The 26730-nt window shown below is 42.5% G+C and overlaps 1 protein-coding gene across 1 annotated transcript; it reads left to right on the top strand.

Moving 5' to 3' along the window:
• Nucleotides 1-3171: 3171 nt before the first annotated feature.
• On the top strand, nt 3172-26708 carry LOC119734527 (PR domain zinc finger protein 12-like). Its single transcript, XM_038208061.1, has 6 exons — nt 3172-3378; nt 19055-19227; nt 22615-22770; nt 23650-23782; nt 24243-24443; nt 25169-26708. The coding sequence occupies exons 1-6, from the start codon at nt 3234-3236 to the stop codon at nt 25354-25356; spliced, it is 996 nt and encodes a 331-aa protein (XP_038063989.1). The 5' UTR covers nt 3172-3233; the 3' UTR covers nt 25357-26708.
• Nucleotides 26709-26730: the final 22 nt, after the last annotated feature.

Below are 26730 nucleotides of genomic sequence, written 5' to 3' on the forward strand. Positions count from 1 at the left end.
ACAGGCCTAGGCCGTCATCAGACCAACAACACATCTCCATTATTTAAAAGAAAATGGTAGAAAAATCAAGTCGAGGATCATTCTCTGATGTTTGGAACAATCGTTCAAACAACAACTGACTGGTTTTCCCAACTACAGACCATTACAGTACATTCTTTTCCTATTAACTCAAGGGATTATTTACACACTGCAAGCAATAGGCCCTACACTTCAATGTTTGTTCAGTCGAAATTGCTCCGGCAGACGACGGTACACTGCCTCACCACCCAACCACATCCACTGCTTCAAAAAAATGTTGCGATGTTTTAACCAATGTTCTCTCCGTTTGTCTCTCTTTCTTTGCCCAGCTAGACTAATTACCCTCCCACTAACATTGGCAACATCACACCAAACGTATCACTGGCCCATTGTGCGGCCCAGCTCTCACCGCCTATGTATACACACTACGCCACCTAGATAGGTTTCTCACGCTTCCGAATTTGACAGAATCAACAGTGAAAGAAAATAACCGGCGCGTACAGAGCTAGCTGGAGAGATTTGACCGTACGGAAGCACGTTCGCAGGGACCTGTTTTTGTCTGTGCGTACGGTTTGCAAACGGGCCACATTTCCACAAAGCTGATATCCCTTTTTTGTCCATGCATGGTGAGCCTAGAATTCGATATGACCCAAAGAAAAAAAAGTAAGATCCACAAATTGTGCTGCACTTTGTATACGTGCTTGAAATTTCCAACTTAGACGGCACTTAAAATGTTTCTGCTTTTCTTACCCACTTTACACAAAGCGATAGTAATTTCGTGTCTAATAACTTTACTAATCAGTTAAAGCGAATACCGTTAGGTCATTGATTGTGTCTTTTATTCAGTCAGTTAATTTGTTGTGTATAAAACAAAATCACAAGATCAGGACGAAGTGGCCAAAAAGCGGCTCTCTAAATGTTTACACTCGCTTAAACCACGGGCTAAAATGACAGAGTGTTTGATTGGTTGATAGGGGTGTCACTCTTTTACGCATTGGGCTGCTGACCAATCGAGAGCGTTATCCCAACCAGCATGCTCAGATGAGATCGCCAGTTAGGGTCTTCACATTATTGAGAGTGACCCCTGACAGAGGCAAAAGCCTTCGGCATACACGCGAACAACAGAACAAGAGTGGACGAGACCAATCTCTGTGCACGTAGACGGCGAGTGTGGCCTCGATTAGCCCCCGTTCGGGGAGGGGGTGTAAGATGGTGGTCAGCATCTTGAGCACGCTCCGGGCTCAGACAAAGATTACCCAAACTTTAATTACCAGTCCAAAGGAAAAAAACATTACCTGCTTCCACAGAAAAAAACAGTAACTTGACTTTTGATTAACGTAAGGTGTTTATCTGACAAAGTGCGAATGTGGTTAAAATGGCAGTGAGATGTAGTAACCAGGCGGAATGACGACGTCATCGCGCACACATTTCAACTCCCGATTCCGCCATAGCGCGGCGCTGGCGCGGGCGTGTTTAAGTGTTTTATAATGATTTTGTTTGTTGTCTTTCACAACAAAGGATTTTTGGGTCACCACAAAGAAAAGACACGAAATTTGTGAGAAAACAAAAGACTGCAAAGTCACGCGGAAAAACAAATTGACATCACTTTGGTCGGCCGAAGATTCGGGAGAGTGTTCCCTTGCCCTCCGCTTGCCGGTATGTTTACGACCCCCCTATTATGCATACTGTACATACGACTCAAGTTGCCTACGCTACACACAGACACACTGGGCCAAAAACACGCTGAAACATCATAGAAAAATTAACATTATAAAGAGGAAAAGACTTATTTTTGAAAATCTGAAATATTTCCCATCGTGGGACGAGTGTGGGAGGAGGCATCGAATACGCTCAAATGGCAACAGGGTGAGGGGGTGATATATCATGACGGTGCGAGTCGCAATGGAGAGCGTGTGCGTATAGTGTAACACGTACTTGTTGTATATGCGCTTATTACACAATGCTGTTTTCGTGCCAAGACGCGGAAAATGTCTTTTCGACAACTCGCCGTTTCGTCAAGACGCTAGCGATGAATTTGCCCAAAGAGTCCCCAGAATCGTTATTTGGGTCTTTTTCAAGGTGAGTAGGGACTACGGGGTGGCGGTTGTGCCTGCACCTTGCCTATAGAGCGAGCCAAGTTTTGGTGCGCAGATGGGCCAAAAGTGCCGGTTTGATAGGCTTTGTATTGTGTTGAACAGCCCGTCTGACGGCTCGGCTGCCAAGATAAATCTTTGGTCAATCTTGGTGATTCGGTTTTGGCTTTAAAAAGTTCCGATTGAGCCAGAACAAAGGGTTGAGATTGATCGAACGAGTCTGTGATTTGGTGCGCCTCCTGCCGACCCTGGTGAGTTGGCCGGCGCGTCAGCTCGATCCACGTTGGGATGGTGTGCCGTCGTTCGCTTTCCAAAGCCCGTCAGCCAAGAACGCGCCGCTCTCGTCCAATCTTGGTCGTCTCCGATTGAAACAGAGCGAAGCAGGCCTGATAGTGTTAGCTTTGGCCGTCTTTGGGGGGCATTGTCTAGGCAGCAGACACCGGTTGTTCTGGCTCCCGGCGGTGGGGGTGCCATGGCCGAGCCGAGCGAGCAGGAACCGACCGAACAGGCGGCACGATTGTGCCCGCTTGCAAACAGCCAACGCCGGAGCGCCAATGGCAGGTTGCCTTGTTGCACTGGCACTCGCGCCCCGCACGCTCCCGAAACATTTATCGTTTTGTTATTTATTTATATTAATTGAGCTATTAGAACAAGCATAGCAGGCAGCCGACAATTCATCATGTTCGTTCCTCACCATTGAAATAAGCGAAAAAGCGATCGACTTTTGTTGCCAAGTAAGCGGCCGGGGAGCGAGCACACGCTCTGGCCCCCAAGCTGCAGGTGCATGGGCGAGTTGTCAAGTGTACCCGACCCGCTGGAAATGCACTATTAAATGCCCAGGCCGGTGATAGGGCACATAATAATCATCAGAGACACTTATTATGTTCAATCGGCAAAACAGAGCCCTTTGTTCGCCGGGGCCGTGATTGTCAACCAAGCTGCATTTCCTCGGTTGTTAGAGCCATATTTGCCGCTCATTATCCCCGACTGCTACTTGAATGGGCGATCCCTGCTCGGCCAGGGAAAATTTTCTATATAAACAAGTGATTGCGGCAGATAGAAGTGACAGTCGGGTTTTTTCCCTTCACCTGCTCGGGGTGAAATCGTCAACCGCCAGCTGTCATGGACCAGGCCCTACTCCCACACGACTACATCAGTCCTGAGATTTTGCGCAATGCTCTCTACGGAAAGTGGTGCAATGTGCTGGGCCAGGGGCTGACTCGGGACAGCAAGACCGCTGCGGCTGAACTTCTGGAACGGAAAAAGGGTAGGCGCCATTTTTCTTTTGCAATTTTAAACTTTCATGCTAAAAAAAAAAATGTTTTCTGTGTCTCGAACTTCGCAAAGCGCGCATAGCGAAGCGGGTAGTTAACAAGGCGGTTTCGCGATTGAAGGAGTCCGACACATGGAACAATACACCGATTGTCATCCTTTGAAAAAGTTTGCAAACTTTCCGAGAAGTTTCGGCATTCATTTGGCAAACGGTAAGCAACAGCAAATTTTCGTAGGAAAATTTATCCTGGCGCGAGTTTGGAGGTTTTAAGCATGAGCGCGCTGAGTGTTTCACCTGTCCACCGCGTATAGTACCCCTCTCGCAGGGGGGTTCAGCTTCGAGGGGGGTCTCGCCCAAGTTTTTAAAATATGGCCGAGTGTCGGATGAGCACCATGTTTGCCATTTTTCGGCATTTTCGGCACTCTTTTTACACCCGAAAAGAGAAAAAATACTTCGGTTTTATTTTTGAGCGAAACACTCGCAATGCATCTTAAAGGGCAGTTTCCGCGTGCGTTAAATATCCATATTCCGATGTTGCACAAGAACATTGGCACATTATGACGTCATACTCATTAGCATAACCTCATGAGTACCATGTTATATTAATGTTTGTGCGTATTCATTGGCTCCAATGTTACTCGAAGCTGAAAAACAAAGTTTACCAAATGTACGGTCGAATGTTTTTGAAAGCGACTTTTTTCTCTTCTAATGTTGATTTGAAATCACAGCATAAATTGAGTAATGTTCAATCACGGCTAAAGGGTCTCCAAATCACCCCATCTCTCCCCTAAATTGCCTTTGAAATGGGCTACTGTCAGCCCAGGTAAGCGTCCCGATGCCTCTTCAACAGATGCTCCCGTTTCATCCGCGCTACATGAAGCCCGCTACCGCCCGCTCCCGAAAAATAAAATTGGAAGGGTCCCAGGGAGAGCGTGCAAGTGTCTGTACATCACGGGAGCGCATGCCGTTCTCTCCGTTTGAGTGGTTTTTGATGGATCGCCTCCTCTTCTCTCCCCTGTTTTCTTGATCTCCGCTCTAATTGAATCGCCGGCTTCGGACAAGGCTAATACATTTTTAACGAGAGCCCCACCGTGGACCGATAAACATAACATGCGGTGTTTCAGTTGACTCGATATAGATGTCTTTTTCTTTCCACTTCTTTTCCATTTTGATATTTTGTTGGTCCGGGTTTCCACACGGTATAGTTAAGAAGTCTTTGTCTGAGAGCGGTGTCGTCTCGTCTTGAGTCCCCCTGAGTACAGGGAGCATGGCAAGATCAGTGACTACGTTTCATGCTGCTACTCCTTCGTGCCGTAAAGTTTTACGACACCTAGTCGCGACCAACTCGCGTCACTTTCATTTGTGTTATTTTTTTGTCTGGTACACGTCTGCTCTGGCAGAATCAAATACCAGGTGACGAAGGTTTCTCTCCGTTTACCCTACTTTTTGTTGTTGTTGTCTGGAAATAAGGATGGGGATATCAGTTCTGTAAGTGGTTTCGGTGTCTCAGTGCCGGTGCACACGCTATGCAACCCAGTCAAGGGATTGGTTTCAGGTCTGCGGCAACTCCAATCTTATGTTGTTCAACAGGTCTGTGGCGAGTTGCGCTGTGCGCGTGACAGACGGTCCCCTCAGCATCCCCCATATGTCACGCGAAAGCGAGCCCTCGGTTTTGTTTCGAGTGGCCAAGTACAACATTGTGATAACAAGCAATTTACAAGCATGTCACCGAATGGATGAAAAAGTAGAAATTAAACGGTTTCTCCCGCCCCTTGTGTCCCTGGGTAAACATAGGGGCTCGTCTGCTGCCTGGAAAAAAATCCTTGACTTGCACATTATCGTCTTGGTTTCTTGTGTCTGTGTCACCAGCAGGTATGCCTTGTGGAATAGCTGGGGTCCCCCGTCTGTCACATATTGTCGAGGGGGGCAAAACATGACCACCGTTTTGTTCTGGGCCATTTGCCACTTTCACAACAGATTAGCAATGATACTTTGTTCCGCCGTTATTAGCGTTAAATTGACTTCCCCGCTTGCTGGGGCCCATAATGTAATCGTAGTTTTGAAAGTGTTGCCGAATAGGGGGAAAAATCGCCCCCGTTAAATTATGCATTTTCATTAGTCCAGATTGAAATAATTATTTTCGGCTGAAAAGAAGCAGATTGAAGACTTTCTTTCTAATTCAGCAGGGGGCAGATTCGACCCTCGGATTGATCAATATGCGGGCAAGAAATATCCTTGGCACGCACATTTTAATTCAATTTGTCTTCAGGACACTTCAAGTTTCATATCAAAAAGTAATTTCGCGTGGCTGTTGCGCCCGACAGTAAAAAAAAACCTTTAATTTAAAACTGCTTTCCTTGCGATGAGTATAGCTGATCTATAAGATAGCCACACGTGTTTTTCCCTCACGTCCCAGTTTGCCCGCCATACTGCGTATACCCCCAAAGGCGCGTCAGAGAGTGTCCAATGGTAGCACGGTATTTCTCGCATTGCATGCAGGGAAGTTGTCAGTCGATAAAACACACCACGGACAATCCTCCTCATAGTCTCAACTGGACAACAAATCAAGACCTATTCTGTGGTCACATGAACCGTACTCCTCAGTCGTCCCCTGCGTTTTCTATGTGATTTGAGATTGATGATATGGGGATATTGCACATGCGCCCTAAAATTAAAAAAAAAATATATGAAAATAAAAAAAAATAAAAACAAATGCAAGTTCACACTCGGAGTCCAATCGAAGCGTTGCGTCTGGCCTAATCACACCGGCACGAGGCCGACACGGCCGGGGCTTTTGTGATCGCGATATAGGAGCAACAAGCACAATAGTCGGTGATACTGTTTCTGTTAAATTTTAATTTTTACGGCACAATGCAGTCCGGTGTAATGCCTTGGATAGACATATATATTTTTGGGACGTAATCTTCGCCAGAAGAGTCGAAGAAATCGCTGTTTTGGTATCGACCACCGTCTTGAGTTGTTGGTTGCAAGTTAATTACTTTCTGCTTAGAAGTTACCGCCGTTTAAGTTGTCTTTGCCTCCACGATATTGTGTTCAAGATTTGTTTAGTCCAGATGTTATTGCAAACGTCATGCATTGAGCCTTGAAAGTTGAAAGTGGTGCACTGATTTATCCATCTCCACAACGATTTGATGAAAATGATAAATTTGCCTTGCAAACACACACACTATTATAAACAACATTTCTGATTTCCAATGTATGAAACTCGTTTTAATTCCAAGAAGATTTCTTCACTGGTGAGCGTACAGCCTTCGAAATAAATATTTTTATAGTGGAAGAAAACAAAATTGAAAATTTGAGGGAACAGAAAATAATCTCAGAAACACGTAACAGGTCTCTGCCATTTTGTTCTGTGTACCGGTACATCACGTTACACGCTTTGTTTAACTTAAAGGCCAAATTTGTATATGTGTATGTTCAATGTTTATTGCGTTTTGAAGGTCTTTTCTTTAATCTTTACCTCCAAAATCCCCCCTCCAACACCTCCATCCTTCCAAACTGTCTCATTTACTATTCTCTTTCTGGTATTATTATTTTGCACCTAGATTTGAACTTAATGTCGTAGTTTTTTTTCTCTTCAAATTTCCCACTTTTATCGCAACTGTTTCTTCTGGTGTGGTTGTCTTGAATTTAAGATGTAGAAGCGGAAGATTATTGTAGTGAGAATGGATGGTGATGGTGAGTTTCTTGGTTGTGATTGGGACGTTGGCGGTCGTTGCGGTGAATATGGTGGTGATTTTGGGTGAAGGTGACGATGGAATGTAGGAACAGCATTGAGCAAATCAATAATGAAGGGAAGGGGAAATGGAGAGTGATCGTAAACTGAAGAACGTAATCAGAAAGAAATCAAGTTGTTTTTATCTCTCAACCGCTAACCATCTCCCATCGCTCATCCACACTTACGATGTCTTTCAATTTTGTCTCCTCATCGTATTTTCTCTTTTCTTCCCGTAATACCCTCAAAATTCCTCCTCGCACACTTACCTTACAGTTTCTAAGGAGTTCCTCTCTTAATTCCAAAGAGTGAAATTAGGGACTAGAAGTTTTAGAGTGATAATCACTCTCATTTTAGATTGAAAAATTCTGAAAAAAAGAACCACTTCAGTCGAAGCTGAAGTAAAAACTCGATCGTTTCGATTGAAGGATAGGAGGCTTAACCATCTACCTTGGGCCGCAAAAGAAGGAAAATCATGCTGACAAATATAACATGCCTGCTCCCCCCCCCCCCCCGACTACCCCCCGCAGCCAAACGGGATCCGCCCCTAGTTTCTACATGCGTCCCAAAGCGTTTGCGATTCGTATACGGGAAAGCAAACTAAGCTTGATTTACTATCCGACTCGCGCCGAACCACGTGCGTACAATCCTTTTCCGCTATTAAAACCGCCCGCACTCACGGACTATATTTTAAACCCCGTACAGTGCACCTCGCATAGGCCTCCTCCAGATAAAACATAATCCTTTATGAAAAAAAAAATTAAATGACAATAACAAAATATCACATTGGTGTTAATACCGCGTTTAAGGTTTATTACGAGACGAGACTCGGCATTAAACACGGGGCTGGCCATCGTACTTTTTTTACCCCGTGTCCTAACTTCCTTCGAACCCCGAGAGAGGGTTAGAAAAGAGGTGAGAGAGCTCGCCATATTATCTAATAGTGCACACACCCAGTTCATAACATCATAAAAAATTAAACCTATTAGATTACCGCTTAATGATTGGCCTGGCAGCGGACAAATAATAACAGCTGGAATGTTTCCGGAGCCAGGCTTTTGTCCTCTTTTCATAATTATACACTCAAAAGAGAGAGAGAGAACAAAAAAAGTGTCTAGAGAACATTGTATTATGCTCGACAAAGAAAGAAAATTTGTCAGAAGTGGGAGGAGCTTTTTGTTTTGTCTTGTTTTATTAAACACTGTGGCGATTGAATAGTAGCGGAGAATGCTTCTTCTCGTGGCAGTGGAAGCCGTTGGGGTGTGATAGACTGTTTATTTGGGTTCGATTCAGCCCACCGTGACTGGGTGAATGGTTTGTTTTTCGATATACGGGGCTGGGGGAGTTTTTTTTTGTATCCATAAGACGAAACATCTCTGTCTGTTCTCTGCCCTTTCTCTTTAGGAAAAGTGGAAACCTGAGATCTATGAAAAGATTCAAAGAAGAAAAAGTGCTACATATCGCTTAAATTTTATTTCAATTTCTTGGTAAGGTGACCATAAAAGGTGGGGTCGTTTCCAGGCGTGTCGTATTGTGCTGTCTTCCATGGGAGAGTGTCGGTCACGATGTCCAGTGATGCAAAATGATACGAGTTCAAGAATGCACACAATCAGCTGAACTAAAAATCAGCATCCACATTTCTACGACTTCCAATTGATGTTTCGCCTTAAAGAATAATGGGTTGCATACTAGACAAAGTGTCGGACACCGTTGTTACCCCCCCCCCCCCATTTTGTTTAATGTATGGTGGCTAAAAAAGGACATTTTCCCCCCAACACACTGTGTAAGAAGAACGTTTTCAGTTTATTTTCCTCTTAATCCTAAATAGACGGGTTTTTTTTAATATTCAGGGGTGTATTTCACTGTCAATTTATATTTTCGCTGCGCGCGCGCGTTGCAAACGAATGCCTTCTCACCTTTGGAGAATAAAAGTACGGAGGTCAGGAGGTGCCATTCACGTTTCTGAGACTGTGAAATAATCACCGAATGCCTTCTGAAATCGTCGCTGCAAGAGGTATACAAGGGGTACCACATTTGATTGGGGGCAGGGTTGGAAGTGTTAACAAATGAGGGGTTAAAGAAGGTACAAGTGTTGAAATCAGAATTATGGGGTTACGTCAAAGAGAAATTGTATGGGTGATAATTGCATTGTTTTTGCTACGATGTAAAAAATAAACACCTTTATTGTCACAAACGCACAGGCGGCCAGGCGAGCGAAGTATTTTTCTTTTGAAAGATCTGCATACTGGCACACAGGCCTGATGTATGGTGATGTGAGTAATGGCTGTTTTGGTTCATATTAAAAATGACTTGTTGAATATAAAAAAAAAATAGTTGATGACATCATCGTTCCAGCGTACGAAAATAAACGATTTTATTTTGTGCTTGTCGCCTTTTTCTAGTTCGTCCCATTTCGTTCCTACTCTCTCTTTTCAAAATCACGAATCCGCTTAAATGCGTTACAACAGCGCCCTCTCGCGTCAGAAAAAACAACAAGCGATGGGACTTTTATCTTCGTTATGATTTTTCACGTGCCAAACGACTACACTCGGTCTTACCGTCTTTGTATACACACGCAAAACTCTTTATAACTGAAGTTCTTGCTGAACTCCCGGTCAGTTGCTGAGTCAGCAGCCAATAAAATCGAAGGATTTTCCTGTCCCGAAAAACTTATGATAACTGCTGTAGTCTCTTGTTGCCCTACAGGATCGGATGGCAATTGTAGCCCAATTGGGCGTATTCCAGGCTGTAATGTCCCTTTAATTTGAGAGGTGTTTGTTGGGTTAATAACTTTTTGCACAACTTATTCTCTATGGCATTATAATTTGCACGTTTACATCGCTAGTTTTGGGGTTTTTTTATGTTCAAATTCACAAAGCATTTAGCCTGGTTTGAAGATACAACACTATAGGCCTAGTCCTCTTGTTGTCAACTTTGAGGAAAATGTTGGGTTTCTATTACCTAGACACCATCTGCACGGGGTTATTATACCTTTCGTTATTGTTCAATTTTTGGTTTTATGAGGGTACCGTAAAAGTTTGTCGGGTAAACGGTTAAACCGTTTTATAAAACGGTTTAACCGACAAGCTTTGACGGTACCCTCACAAAACCAAAAATGAACAATAAAGAAAGGTATAATAAGGCACGATAATCCTCCAAATGGTAAAGTTCTATTCAACCGATATCAACCATGTAAAACCAGCCGGGTTCAACTCCACGATGGTCGGGCTGTGAACGCATGACCGATTCTTTCCCCCCCCCCCCCCATTATTCTAAAACCCCGACAGTACGACATCGACCCCCCCCCCCCCCCCCCCCCCCCCCCCCCCCCCCCCCCCCCCCCCCCCCGCTTTCTGATTTTACGGAGGCCAAGTGTCCGGAGAAAAAAACCTGTCTACATTTCACAACGGGGTGTGCAAGTGCCCTTTTAAAACAAAATTACCCCCCCCCCAATAAAAATGACCGTGCTACGCCCCTGCTGAAGCGAAAGTTTCAGTTAGTTCTCAAGAACTAGAGCGAGAGTTCTCAAGAACTGGAGCGAAAGTTTCAGTCAGTTCTCAAGAACTAGAGAAAAGATGACATCCTAACTTTTAAAATATATGGTGCATTATAAGTGTCACATGGAGCAATAATTTAGTCGATAGCTAACTTCACAAACGTACTTATACGTAGAAGTGGTTTTACTGATGACCTCAGTCCATATCGTGGTCGATATTTTAACGATGTTGTTTTAAGAGTTTTGCTTTAGTGGTATTGACATATATATCGGTCGTGAAGATTTCTGACTGCAGGCCAGACTTAGATCATTTTAGTCAGTTCTGAAATACTGTTGGGACGATCCCAGCAACTAGCTGGGATCGTTATGTAGTTGGGACTACTCCAACTATAGTTTGGACTGTCCCAATTGTAGTTTGGGGCACAGTTGGAGCGTAACATCACCAACTTATATCACTCTCTTTTGGTTAGTTCTAGTCGTAGGATGATACCAGAACAACTTACCCAAAACAGTGATTCACACCCGCGTCATGTGTTTTAATAAAGCTGGTGCTTTCATTTCCTGAGCAGAAATTTAAAACAAGGCAAATGTCGGTCGGGGGTCAAGCCCCCCCCCCTTTTGCACCCCCCCCCCAAATACGCCACTGAATGAAACAAAGGCGGAACACAACAATTTGTAATTCTGAGGATCATTAACCATAGCAATCAGACAACCGTGACCTCTGCTTGTGTTGTTCCACTGTCTGGCTTTAGACTAATCACCAGTTTCTAAAGGGTTTTTTTTCTTCACAAAAAAGGCATGTTTTTCGCAATGGTTCGATGAGTATGGCGAATGCAGCTTTTGACGAAGATTAATGTTTGGTTTGTCAATTGCATGAAATGGGAAGGTCGCACTGAGTTCGTCTCTGAACTCCGTCTCTGAATTCCGTCTCTGAATTAATTACTTTTTACTTGGTGAGCAGTTTCAGGACAATCGCTGTAAGATCATATACAAGGTCTTTAAAACCTTCCTAAGAGGTTCATTAAACTCATTACCATCTGTAAGCTGTAGGGCGAATTATGAGCAATCCTGCACATGAACCGTTCTAAAAATCGGTATCATCATAAACTGGGAGTCCCGAATTTACACCAAAGAAATGGCAATTTGTTTCAACTTACCGGGATCACTTATGACCGTTGTGGTTGCTTTATCGTACACGATGCTCTATGCGTCAGTGTAGCATACGTTGGCCGCGTCTATCCTCCACTTTGTAGATTTTCCTTAAAGCGAGATAAAAAAAAAAAACCTTTCAAACCCTTACTTCAACCAGGCTCGCCAGAAAACTTTGATTTGAGCTCTAAGAAGAACAATCAAGTTTGGAGATAGGTCTTCACTCTCGGTAAAAAGGAAATGACATCACACTTTGGCCGGAGGCTTCTCCAAGTTTAAATTGTCTGTGACTTGTCCGATCTTAACCCAAGAATCGAGATAACACGACACACTTTCAGCAAAAACTTGGTGGGTGTTTTCCTCTTAAAAATTCGACCCCTGTGGGGGGGCGCGGGATTTTTTTTTCTGGGGACGCGTGCGCTCTAAAAACAATATGCCTTAGAGATGATTAGCGGTCGGCATCATTTGAAAAACAAGAAAATCCGGCTAAAAGCAACAATATCTCCTTCGCCTCTGGGAGCTGTACAAAGCAAGTAGGGATCAGTTCTTTGTTGGCTGGTGAGGCTTATCCGATCATACTCTCTCCAAAAACAAAAACCCTAACTATAGGATATAATGATACACATGTTCTCACGCCACGCGGTGTTATATTGATCCGGTGTTATGATACTACAAGTCATTTTGGGGGCTTGTTTTGGGGCCCAGCATGCAGGACTGAACATGGTAATTGGAACGCAGTGCCTCAGGTAGTTGGACTTTGCCTTCTCAGCACGACTTTTATTAAACTTCTAGATTTTCCTCACTTTTCTTTCTTTCTTTCCCCGGACCCAGGTCTCCACAGACCCGCACTGCGGATACGCGAGCCCCAAACTTGATCGAATTAAACTTTTATTGGTGAAAACAAAATGATTGGATTTAATAGGGGTTTGCCGTAAGACGTTTTGTCATTGTCAACTGTCTTCAATTTATTGGAGCAAAGGGGGAGATCGTGTAGGCTTTATATAAGAATGCTCGGTCACAATCGAGACGTGGGGGTCAACTCGGGTCGAGTGGGCAGGGGGGGGGGGACTTTGCCCACTCAGCTTCACTTTCAGCATTTTTTTCTCTGAAACAAAGGTCCAGAGAAAAGATTTAAATATTGTATTGTGAAGCATCAGGTACAGGCCAGAATTATAATGATGCTTTGAAAGAATGGAAGTAAATGTGTTTGAAATTGGCTTGCTGTTCACCATAAACAATTACGCGTGAAATGTGTCCAATAAAGAATTATGAACACTTCTCAGTCCATTTGTGGTCATATCAAACAATTTTGTGTTATGATTCAAATGTATTGAACTCCAAGCAAATTCTCTATACCCAAAGTATGCATAGGAGCCATATTTTATATACAGGTTGCAAACAACAAGCAATTGGAAGAAAAGTTTCTTCCCTTTGTTAGAACACTTCTCCATCGCCCCCCCCCCACCCCTCTCAAAAAATGGGTGGTTATAATATTCCTCAAAATTAGCCAGTTTTTCAATTGAAAAAAAAACCCACTAAACAAAAATTATATATAGCGTAACTCGGGGGCAACAGGCCCAATCCCCTGTATCACGCGCGATATAATACAAACGCCTAACCTAGACTGGCCATAATACCCCAGCTTACGACCAACGGACGGGAACTCAACATGACAGCGATCTTTTTGAGCCTATCTTCCAGCCAAATTCCCCCAAGGTCCCCCACCTCCTCCTTCACAGAACGATACAGGCCTGCCAGGCCGGATCTCCGGGAATTAAGCCCTGACCAGGCAGTCAAAGACCCCTCGTAAAAAATAATCCGAACAAAATCATAATAATAACAATAATATCTGCGACAAATCACTCCATTTCCACATCATTTGGTTAACTAGCTACAGTTGAACATATTATAGCCGGAATCAACCCACGGCGCTTTTTACAAGTGCGTACGTACCCCGGGACATGTAACATAATTAAAATTGTTATCAATTGCAGCTCCAGTCTATTTAGCGTCGCTTTCTTGCCCCTCTATACAACAGGGTGGATAAACCTTGGGCTAATACGTGTTACAAAAAGTCACCACTTATTATCCGTCTTTGGTCCCCCTGCGGTGTTGTTTCAAAATTGAGATGGAAAATATATTTCCTTGACCCGAGTGGTGTATTGTTATTATTACGTTGGCTGTAGTGATGCGGTATTTTATTGGGGGAAGGCAAGAAACAAAGACCTCTTAAAAAATAATATTGTTGGGAGTTTGAGAACAAAGAAGAGTTTTATGACTGGAAGAGTGCTTGCGTCCGAAGGTGAGTAATTTACCTCCTACCTTCTAAAAAAATGTTTCATTTTAATAATTATAGAGAAGTACCACTTGCTTTACTAACCTAGATAAATGAACATGCTTTATGTTGATTACGTATACCAGCAGAAACACAACTGTGACCACGATGTGCTTCAGATCTAAACAGTTGCGTATCAATTGTTTTTTAAAATGCTGTGCACTTTGATCGAGAATGATAGACTGCCGTTCGACGAAGAATAGAATAGGTTGTGCGTAACAGTATTAGGCTAAGAGCGTACATTCTATAGGTCGACCCGTAGTAAGCCATGACGCATTTACATTAGTCTTTTCTCAATGCGAACAGCGATCCAAACATTTCCTCTTTTTGAAAGTATCATTATACCGTAAATCATATTTTTTCTGGAAAATTTTGTGTAGACTGGAAGCTAACATTAGCAGGGGTAGCACCAACTACACCCTGCATGTCACCTTCACCCATCTCTCAGCGATACAAGCTTTCGTCATCTTTTTGTTTTTATACGATGGTCAAATTTCCCGTGGGCGCTCGTCCGAGGAAACCTGACGACTGGACGGGGTTAAACGCTTCTTTCGCCCGGCCGTCTCTCGCGCCTTCGTCCCCGCTGGCAAGACACAATCGCATCATGTACCGCTAGTCCACCATACGTGCTCCCGTGCCCCTTGGATTTAAATATGTACTGTCATTGCTCTTCGACAAATTCGAATTTGTATCTCCTAATTAATTTTCCACTTTTGTTTTAAGGAGAATTGCTTTAAAAATGCTTAATGTCACATTCAAAAAGTAACTACTTTGTATTGCTGGAAATAGCAATATATTATATTTGGGGGTATCTCTGTTGAACACGGACGGTTTATCTTTAACTGTGATAAACTTATTGGTCGGAACATTCAGTCACTTTTTCCGGAGTGGACTAAAACACAGTTATTGCGCTCACCCCCATTAACATTTGGTATAAAAGAATACGGATCCCCCTAAGCAAAAGACGCCACAATCCCGATGTTTTCGTTGGGGAATCAACTTGTCTTCACCTGCGATAAGTGGCAATCGTTTAGCTTCTAAAGTTGGATCATGGTATCATCTTTCCTGGTTTGCATGTTTGCACTCAGTGATTGTTTAGGTAGAAGTACGGAGTTTGGTTCAGTGGTTAGTTTTTGTTAAGGATACAACTTCAGTGGACAGAACAAATTTCTTATAGTCTCCAGTTTTTCTAAATTTTGTTGGACAAAAAGAAATTCAGGCGTAACTTTTGTCTTGGTCTTGAAGTGTTATATTTAAAGGTAGAGTAGACATTTGTCATTGGTGCATTTTTGGTTTCGTTTGAAGCAACAAAAGTGCTCAAAATCTAAAGAATGGTGTTTAACACAGTGTGCAATGCCCGGGGCCAGGGATATGCCAGCATCCTTGCAGCCGTTAAAAAAAAGTTATTGATAACACTAAAAATAAAAACAGATGTTATCGGAAATTCGTAATTTGTTCTCATTGTATTTTCATGATTCTCTATTATATGATTAATTATTGCTGAGCTACCCGCATATTTTCCTACGGAGTGTAGCTTGAGTGTTAAAGTTAACGATTCGCATTAAAGTTACGGGTACCTGGAAGAAAAGGACAGAATTTACCAGACCAGAATTCTGTAATAATTCACTCACTTATCACACGAATGGTTCATTACCATAGCGCCTCCCCCCCCCCCGAATTCATTGACACATATTGGCTAGAGTTCATAACTTTAGATTCTATTGTTGACCGCCCTATATGGAGTAACAACAAGGCAACAAAGTCCGTCGAGACAAAAGTAGAAGTTTGCACAAAACAAACATTGATGATCAGATCAATTTTGGAAAGAGACGGTTAATTATCATTGTTATATTTTACTCCATTTGGCATGCAGTGAATAACAGACAATATGTGATTGATTTGCACCGTGCTAGATTTGATCAGGGCTCTTGAAGTCCAAAGTGTCACTCGTGACTTCACTGGGGTCATTTGGGGAATTGGATTGGCACAATTTCTCTCGATCGAGGAGAAAGAAACATTTTTTTTGGTCAATGATTATGGCGAGAAAGAGAAATGAAATGAGTATTTATCCCTTTCAATATTACGTTTTTCCCTTCACCGACGTATTTCTATATTTCTATGATTGTGAGGGAAAAAAGTCACTCGGGTGGGACTCGAACCCACGACGGACCTCCTGCTTAATATCGCAGACGTCTGAAATATTATCCTTTTCCTTTCTTTCTGTGATTTGGGAGCCGTTTTTGATCATGGAATTGCCATGAGCAGAAACGGGTTCGTTGAGATAGGGGTGAATCAACCCAAATATGGTACCAAAACGTTTTACCGAGATAATTATCAAAAAGGTGGGGTGCCATAAAAGCGCCCCCTTGCGACGAATGATTTCTTGACTGCAGACCATTATCATGTTGCGGCCATCATGATTTTTTCCCCATTCAAATCAATGCAACCAAAGCGAGGCTGGAAGGGAAAATAGTCTGGTTCCATTTTGCGCAAAAACATTATCATTCAGTACTGTTATTGGATACAGGTAACAATGACTGAAATGTGGTAGCATGATAAAGGTTTATCGCCTTAAACTTTTGTCATGGTGTAGGCCTACTTAGACATCATCGTGTCAACTCTGCAAATGCAGAGACGTGATGAATATAGGCATGTGTGGGGGGGATCTGTAGCGTAGCAAGATCAACATATTCCTGTCTCCTACTGTTCACGATCATTCCATGCATGGTGATTGGTAGACTTATCTCATTTCAACCAAATGCTTCCGATTCTTAGTGTCAGCCGTACAGTGCATCTGTGAGTTCAGTGTTTGCGTTTTCACTGATGAACTTCCACTAGAACAAAAATCTGTTGAGGTTTGACAGCAGAGATCGGGAGACAGATGTGTGGTTCATGGGAAGTATTCCCCGAATTCGCTGCTCCTCACTGCGCTTATACTCATCAAAACTAAATTTGCTATAATTGCACTAGGGACACTTAGCCTACCCCTTTATACTGCAGATAACTATTCTGTAACTTTCAATAATCAAAACAGATTTTGACAATCAGGATCCCGATTAAGATCACTATGACCAGGCAACGCCCGTTGTTTCAAACATTTCGGAATGGTGTGTTTCATTGTGTCAACGATAACAGGCACGAAAGTAAACCACACGTTTCCAACTGACCACTTGAATTTTAACGAGAAACTGTGAACAAATAACACGATACAGGAGTTCCCCCGTGCCCACCCAACTCCCCAAGAGCCACTGCATGCTAATGAGGCATTTCCCCTGCGCGAGGGGTGATATTCGCCGAGTGTGCACGCGTAATTAAAAATGAATTAATCATCTTTTTTTTTGGCTCGCTCTTCTGTTGCGGTCAGAACCAGGGTTTTAATGCTGGAGGGCACAAGTATAACGAGTGCCTACCACTATACCGTCACCAGACTGATAATCCACCCAACACAACGCGCATGAATTCCGCACACGGGGAGCCCCTTTACCGTGACCTATCCACTGCCTTACGAGAGCCCTGGCCACCGGTGGATTTGTACCCCCCTCTGTTCGCCACCGCTCCGTCCGCTGGTCTCGTAACACGCGCAGCCCGCGGCTGTTTTCGCTGCGTTTCTTTTCTTCTGAGACCGTGGTCACTGAAGCACAAAATATTCCCCCAAAATGATTCCATGGAAACTTTCTTTCGTTCTCAATTGACAGTTAGTTTAAGGCCTTATGCCAATATTACGTGTTATTTTTTTGCGTCTTTTCTTCTTTGTGGGCGTGGAATTGGTTTGGAAATCAGTGGGTTACTGGAATATCGTTAATTCATGTGTGAAGACGTCCTAGCGCTGGGCTGTGTGAAGACGAGCTTGACAAATTGTTGAAGTTGTCGATGTATTTTAAATTGAAAGCTCTTCATTTTTGGAACATGCGAGTAGAAATCCCAGCAATGAAATAAAAGTTCGTTACAATTTAATACCAGTCTGCTCTGATGAATAATGTAAAATAGTGATTAAACATACCCTAATACTTTAAGCCACATTTAAAACAAAGTGAGGGTTGGAACGCACTCCAATCATAAAATAGTCTGGCACCATCCCATTGAACAGTTTACAATTTATAGAACAGATTCGGGGAACACGATCGAAAATGGCTTCCTCTTGAATAAGGTCTATATACTGCTCTGGTTCCACGACTTCATACATGGAATTTCAAGTGAAGCCGAAGTCCTCAGTGCTGTCTATTGTTGAGAGGAGTAGATCCTCAATTCATACAATGGCTTAGCACTGAGAGCATAGGTTTCAATGTCAATTTGGGATTCGTCTGTATTAGACTTACAAAAACACAACAGACTACTTTTTTTCGTGATACAAGGCCGTATACATAAAAACACCGACAAACTACTTTGATAACAACTTTGTTTTGTTACAAGTTTTGGTTTTTAGCGTTTTTATGTTTTTGTACCATCAGTCAAATTCGTTTCAGTATTTTGGGCTGAGTTGTGTCACAAGACCATTTTTACAGCGTCGTTATAACTTTAAAGAAGAGGCTTTTTTCGCCCTAAACAATCTACAAATCGAAACTTTCGCTCATCCCAAACACCCTGTCCCCCTGGTGAAGGCTAATCTTCTTCCTCTCTGTGAAGGAAACGAAAGTGTCGCAAAGCACTGTTGGTAGGCCACTGACCATAACAATATACCTTCATTTTGTGCGCACACAAAATCATGCGCACACGGAAGTGCTGACCCCGGGTCAATCGCTGTACAAAATGTATCCAACTCGCGGGATGAGAAATAAGAGGTCACCCAACCTCGTCACCAAGGCTTTCTTGGTTTTCAAACTCGTTTCCAACTGAGAGAGCAGATAAAAGGAAGCGTACTGCGATCGACACCACGGGACCGAGGTTGGAAATCGCCAGCGAAATTTGAACTGTGTATATGTAAAGTCCGTGTATTTTTATTTTATTTTACCGCCAGGTATGCCCATGCCACCCCAGGTCTCCCTCTGCCCGTCGTCGCTGCCTGGCTCAGCCATCGGCGTGTTCTCCACGGACTGGATCAAGGAGGGCACGGAGATGGGCCCCTACACGGGACGGATAGTGCGCCCTCACGAGGTGGCAACCGACAGGGATAATCAGTTCATGTGGGAGGTGTGTTGGTCGTGACTGCTTGTTTGTCTGTTTGTTGATAAACTGTTATTAAGTGTAAGATTATTGGGATACAGACTCTGAAAACAGTCTCATTTATAAGACTGGGAAAAAAAGTCCAACTGGCATCCAGCTGACCCTAGCTGTAGTCAGCTGGGGGAAAGTATGACTGTTTTATTTTACAACCACCTTATGTAATCTACATCTCAATACGCTCATTCAACGTTTCTATACCATAAAACTTGACATCAGTATGACAACTTTAAATACGTTTGCATGAATGCTCTCTATTATAGCCCGGGAAATTCGTGACCAGTGTTCTTTCTCCTTCCAAAATGTCTACTGTGTTCACTCTACTTGAAACGCCGCACCTTTGCTCTTACCCCCTGCCCTGCAACCAGGGCAATGGGAAGAGCTGATGAGCTTCACAGCATTTTGTGAAGGAAGTGACCTATGACCTATATATAAAGCATCTGACTGCAGCTGTTCAAGACTGCAGTTAGACAATGCGCGCACTTACGCTATCCGAAAACTTCCCATAGAAACACATGTACATGCCATACCGGATGTGATTTCTTTTTTATTGCGGACAATGTGGACAAAGTTTGAGCGTCGCATAATGCAATCAGTGACCCTTCGTGAATTAGAAACGGAGCCTGAGCAAGTGACGGGAATCGCAAATTTACAACACAGATAGGCCTATGAATTACAGATTTTCCTACATTATGATGCTTTTCAACGAAACAAAAGCATTTATTAATTGGAATAAAAGAGTAATGAATCAGTCTTAACGGCCGTTTGAAACCTTGCAAGGCCGCGGCCGTAACGGCTTGCAGGTCACAGCTCACGCAAAATCTATCCAATCAGTGCATGAATTCATCAGCCCTTCCAAGCGTCCTGTTTGCAGGCAGGGCGGGGGGTACGAGCGAACGCCGCACCGCGTTTGACCGAAAGTTTTATTGTCGCATGAGGGCGCTGTACTGATAAATGACAGTCGAACCTGTCGTTCGTGAACGCCCCCGTACTGAGAGCTCTTGAAATGAATTCAGAAATTCCCCGCTCACGCTTTACTATGGGGAAAATGAATGTTTGAACCGAAGAGAAACACACCCCATCTGCACTATATTAGCTTATTCGTATATAGGCACCCTTAGGTGCCACGCCCAAAATGCACCAATACGCAAACTGTACTTGTTCATGTCAGGCTTTGTCCGAATTACATGGCTACGGCTGATATAACACACTGGTCCATGGGAAGTAGCCGCAGCCGCTTCCATAGGCGCGTGTGTAATTTCCAGCCGCAGCCAAGTATTTCGGACACTGCTTCATCTTGATTGTTTCAGCCATTGATCTCCATATACACAGACTGGATAGGACATCGCGTACGAACGTGCGTCCGCGCGCGCGTTTTTTGAAAAGGGTAAAGAACGCAATTTCGCATTCGAGTTGTGTACACTTTCGAACGGAGGATTAAAAAATGAAGTTGGGTTTTCTTCGGTTTCTTTGTCATTTTTGAAAGAATACAAGAAACAGAGATCTAAATTGATCAAACTCGACGAGGAGTATAGTCAAGGTGTGCGCAGCATTAGATTGCTGGAGTCGGGAAGTAAGGAGCGTTGAAGAATAGGACTATTATTCGCAAGTAAGTTGTTTTTTAACGAGGCCTATACAACATGGCATGGAGGAATATGAACATGGGAATGACAAAGCGAATTATGTCGCTCTGAGTTTGAGGGGACGGGCCTGTGTGGTAGCTAGCGAGATATTCTGTTCAAATTCCATGCGATCTAGGCCTGTCATGCTCAGTGGTCGGCATCATTTTTCTTTAAAAGACATAGGCCTAAACGTGCATGATTGACCCGGCAATGGCAATGAACAAAAGTTGACTTGTTTAAGATAGTTTATTCGAATAACTTTTATATGCAAAATCTGATTGAATTATGTCTGCCTTGGCTTAACGCCTACCGAAATGTTTCTATTATTTTTCTTTATAAAGAGAAACCGAGGAGATGGTTTATGCTAACTTACTGCACAACTGGCCGATTGACCTTCATATCAACAAAGAACTTCAGCAAAGCCATATAGCAAAAACCACCATGCTGCAGGACCGAGCCGGACGAAAATGGAGAACTTCACGGAGGGATGGAATCGACTGTATCATCCACTGAATGGAACATGCGATGTGATAAGCATCTGAGCGTTTGACTTAATCAATTTTTACGATGTGGAACTGTTAACATTGATTGCTTTTGGTTTTGGAAAGAAGTTGTGGAGTTCAACGCAAGTATTTTTATAAGCTCCCAAGATGACCGTCACATTATTGACAGTTTGTATGGTGAAGAAAGCAATGAGTACTTTTACGGTTTGAAATTATGTTGTGTACGCCGTTACATAAGATTACTAGCTATAGCCATAAGCACCGTCAAATTCGCTCAAAAACGATTCCCATTACACTTACAAGTAATTATATTTATTTTCAGAAGTATAGCTACACATTTAATTGCAAGACCGTGCGTAGCTTGAATTATTCTTTGACAAAATTAGTATAGAACTATTTTGGTTTGTGATTCATCTCCTTTCACACAATATTACAAAGAGGTAAACGATGTCATTCCCTGATCAATCTAGGGACGGGAAGAAGTTTTTACTGATTACTTTGTAAAATTAAGGTTTTTGTTACCTTTTAGATTGTAATTGGTTGATGTTCACGTTTTTTAATAAATATATCAATCATTTGAATGAATCTCCATACAATTTCTCGTGTGAGTGTTCAGTTAAAAAATATGATGTCATTTCAGCATATTATTAATACAATTATTCATTTCGTTGATGGAGTAATTCAGTGTGCTCTAATGACCAATGTGCCAAAAATGAAATGGCAATTTACTTACAATCATTTTTGGGAGGGGAAGGGATTTAAAAAAAAATAAGGGAAAAGGAAACTGGGTTCTTGAATTTCGAAAATGCATAATAAGAAAGTGTATATCAAGAAAGTGTGGAAAAGCTGTTTGGAGGGTAACTCTTCATCGTTCAGGGTTTTTTTTTAAGATTGTTTTGGAGGAGCGCTTGAACTCCCTCCTGTAAGAACAATTTCACTAAACAATCCATTTTCCAAAGTAAATAAAGTGAAAGCACGATGCGCGTTTACCCGTCTGACAGTAAACGCGCCGCCATTGTTCGGCCGCGCATTCGTGCACAAACACGGCGCGATGTCCTATCCAGTCTGTGTATATGGAGATCAATGGTTTCAGCCTCGACTCCATGGGCGCGTGCGCGTTCCATCGCGCAAGGCATGATGGGAAACAACATGGCGCAGCAAGATCGTACCCATGGGGAACGAGGTTGTGATTGTTTGTCTTTATGTTTGACCTTTCGCCTTTGACCTCGCAGGTGTTTGATGACCAGGGTCGGGTCAGTCACTTCGTAGATGCCTCGGACGAGACCCTCCAGACCTGGATGTGTTACGTCAATTGCGCCCGCAACGACCAGGAACAGAATCTTGAAGTCTTCCAGACCGGCTCTGATATCTACTATCGAGCCGTTAAGGTCAGACGAAATTATGGGGCAATCCTACATTTGTATCAGATATTGTTTCAATTTTCTTTTTCTCTGGATTGTTGACAATCTGTCATTAAATCTTTTAGGCCAAAAAAAAAAAGTCTCCGGTTTCTGGTATGGAGCTTGCCCAAAAAGTGGTGCGGCGACGCGGATTTTTTTTTTTTTTACCTGACTTTTTTGCTTCACATGTCGGCTGATGACTGCAAATGGTGCCCGACTAAACTTAGTGCAAAATGTACGGGAGTCCAGAGAGTCCACATAAAGCTTATTCTCGATCATACCCCCATCTAAAAACACGTTTAAACTGTGCTGCAGCAGAATTCCAGTCAAACCAGTGAGTTTGGCGGTTTTGAGACATCATCTTTTACTGAAAAAAAAACTTTTTCATTTTGCCGACGCGCATGGCTACGGCGACGCGCGCGCATACCAGAAACCGGAGACTTTTTTTTTGGCCTCAGTGCCGATATCCAGAATTTTGTCGCGACAAAATAACAACCGCAGAAACCATTAAACGATTTTTTTTTGGCGCGCTTAAATTACACTTAGGATTGACTTTATCATTCAGCAGTTTTGTATATTTTCTAAAATGTTACCAACTTGTTTTCGAAAATTCCGAAAAATTACAAAATTGATGACAGAACTACGCCCAAATTTAAAGACGTTCGGTTCATAATGCATGCTGAATGCGGATGCAAACCGAATGGACGTCTCAAAACGTTAGCGTTAAAATTCAAAGCACTTGAACCATGACGTCGCAAAATTTCACAATGGCATTCCAATGAACCCGTGGCCACGCCCAGTACGTTTGCCGTTTTTGATACCAACCAACCTCTTCATTCAACGCTTCATTTTCTCTGCTCTTTACAGACGATCCCACCCGATCAAGAGCTCTTCGTGTACTACGGTGCGGCCTACGATCTCTTTATGAACAGCATTCCCATCGGCCTTACGTCTCCGGAACACAAGGGCAGCAACAGTAGCGTCAAGATCGCTGGCTCCGGTAAGTTAGACCTTAGAAAATTGAGCGAGTTATTAACGATTCGAGACAGTTATTTTTCCTTACTGAACTTTTTTTCGTGGATGAAGTAATGTGCTATTTCAAGTTTCCCTACAAAAACAGATTTTATTCTTAAATTGGTGTTATTCTATTCCAAAGTTATTCACTTTTGAATGAGACATAGAATGAAAAAAAATCCTCCAAGTTTATAGTAAATAGGGCTAAGTTATGAAATAAAATTTCGAATAATTTGCTGCCCTACAATAATTTCGGTTGATCTTTTTGTGAGTTAGAGGCGGAAAAACATCCAAAAATGAAAGCCTATTTTAGGGAAGGTTTCGTCAAAAGTTAAACATTTATTTGAAAAATCGTAAGGAGAAAATTTAACTGGATTTTTACTGAAGAGCACGAGTATAAGAACCGAGGTTAATACTCCATTTTTCTTTCTATCGTACCATGAAAGACGACCTGGCCAGCACCGAGCACCCGTCCAACTCTGCCGGCCGCCTGCATTGCGTGGTGTGTCGTCGGGGTTTCAACTCCCGCAGCAACCTGCGCTCGCACATGCGCATTCACACCCTGGACAAGCCCTTCGTCTGCAAGTTTTGCCACCGACGTTTCAGCCAGTCATCCACGCTGCGAAACCACGTGCGTCTCCACACAGGTACAATTGGAATTTGGCTGATACACAAATGGAAATGTGGTGATCCACAAAAAAATAATACTATTAATACCGGCCAGTTTGATTGAATTATCCGGACGCTGCATATTGCCTTGCCGGTTCCTTTTTGTCAAGCCGGTCTATTTTGTAACTTTAGGGTCATTGACTTTCTGTCGTCAGTTGAACCGTCGATCGGACGTATAAAGGTGGTGGACGGTCGGTCAACAATTTGCTCTGTTGTTGATTGAATTTTCGTTCAGATCAGTCGAAAATTTTGGAATATGAATTGGTCGGTCAAACAATGTCGATGTAAGGGTCAGTTCATCGAAAATTAAACTTTATTACCATTTGAAACGGTGTTCTCAATTAAAAGCTTACAGCAATATAGTGTTTTGGCATTTCTTGCCGACCGTGTTTACAATTTACCAACAATGTATTGTGTTGGAACGAATGAAAACATAAACCCCCGATTTTCTACATCTCTGATAACACCAAGAAAATGTCTCCTTTTTTGCCCACTTTCGTGAACAAAATTGGAAACCGAGGTTGCCGTGTTCTGCCGAAATTGGACGGTGAACGCTGTCAAAATCATCGATCGATATCTTCGCATAAATTGGGCTTGAATCCATAAAAAAGGAACACAGGTATTTTTATATTAGACGGCGAAAAACAAAGTTATTGCAGTGTATTTACCTGCTGTTGTTGACGTCTGTTTTCACGTCAAATAGGCGAGAAGCCCTACAGATGCAACGTGTGCCACAGCGCCTACTCACAGCTGGCCGGCCTCCGTGCTCACCAAAAGAGCGCCCGCCACCGCCCGCCAGCGGGCGCTGTCCCGCCCGTCGGTCAGCAGACCCAGCAGCCGCTCACGTTCCATCACCCGGACCACACCGCCTCCAAGATCCCGCAGAACTAACAACCATTCATCGACAATGAAATCTCGCGAGAATTTGATGAGCATTGGCAAATAAATGAGAACCAATCATTTTTTTTAAGAATGGGAGGAAAGTCTGGAGGGTAATAATAATGGGTCCTTTGCACGAGAAAGCCATGTTCGACCGAATTCTCAGATTCTATTTTATAAATTGCAAACACTGGAATGGGCTGGTGCCAGACTATTTTATGCTTGATTTGCTTGCCAGGCCCCACTTTCAATTTTTTTGAAGTGTGGCTTCAAACATGAGGGTACTTTTGTTTCCTCACAAATTTCAAATTATTCATCAGAGCAGACTGGTATTAAAAATTGTTTCATTGCTTTCATTTCTGCTCGAAAGTTCCAAAAAAGAAGAGTTTACCTCGCTTTGAATTTAATATGGCCGACTCGTGCCCAAACACATGATTATTTCTTTTGCACATAAACTTCTGATCGTAAAGTTGCTACAGGTAAAATTTTCTTCAAAGACGCTCAATGAAAAATGGGCCATGACAAAGGTTCTCATTAATGCGTGACATATTAATGGGCAAAAACATACATTGGATTACCACTTAGTGGGTGAAACATCAAGCGCAATGTATGCTTTTTTTGTGAATAGTATTGACTCTTACCCGTGTCATCATTCATTTGGCAATTTTTAAACTTTATTTTCCAATTTTATTTTTATATAAATTTTTGTAATTGTCCGCTTTTAATCTAATTTCTGTCTTTTTGTTTAATTTGCCCATTTATTTCATCTGAGAGATTTTGTGGCTGGACTTCCATACCTTATCTTTTAGTTAACCAATTTCTTTCCGCCAGAATAATAATTTGTATGGGTGGAGGAGTTCTACGCCATTTGTAAATATATTTAATTAATTTATTTATTCAAAAGCCGAACCATGCGCAACTTACTGAGCCTCAAAATGCGCGCGTAGATCGTGAGTTTATGCCATTATTTGTTGAAATTATTCTTGTTGCTTTTATGATTATAATCGCTTTGAGTTCGTCTTGTTAAAATATTATTTTTACCTATTTATTTAATTAATATTTATATGTATTGATGTGATTGTTGAACATTCCATCTGCTAAAGTCAGACCATTTTATTCCGATATTCCCAATAATGCACAGTGTGCGATTATTTCACTTTACCACGAATTGCGTGAGACAATCCAGGAATGATGTTGTATTTATTTATTTATTTAATTATTTGTTTATTAATTTGTTCCGGTGTGCTTTATTTATAAAATAAGCTTGGGAGCATACAATAGTGTAGAGTGACCAATTTATAAGTTATTAAAAACGAGAAAATAAAAATAAAATCAGCATTAAACGTATCAGGTGAAGACTTCCACTTCACTTTCGTTTTTGTTTGT

Source organism: Patiria miniata, unplaced genomic scaffold (assembly GCF_015706575.1).
Source record: "Patiria miniata isolate m_02_andy unplaced genomic scaffold, ASM1570657v1 HiC_scaffold_27, whole genome shotgun sequence".
Classification (NCBI taxonomy): domain Eukaryota; kingdom Metazoa; phylum Echinodermata; class Asteroidea; order Valvatida; family Asterinidae; genus Patiria; species Patiria miniata.

What these genes read in the sequence shown, in the direction of transcription:
- LOC119734527 (XM_038208061.1), top strand. Translation starts at nt 3,234, where the DNA reads ATGGACCAGGCCCTACTCCCACACGACTACATCAGTCCTGAGATTTTG. An exon ending in ACTTCTGGAACGGAAAAAGG is followed by an intron (nt 3,379 to 19,054) that starts GTAGGCGCCATT and finishes TTTTACCGCCAG; the next exon opens with GTATGCCCATGCCACCCCAG. An exon ending in TCTACTATCGAGCCGTTAAG is followed by an intron (nt 22,771 to 23,649) that starts GTCAGACGAAAT and finishes TGCTCTTTACAG; the next exon opens with ACGATCCCACCCGATCAAGA.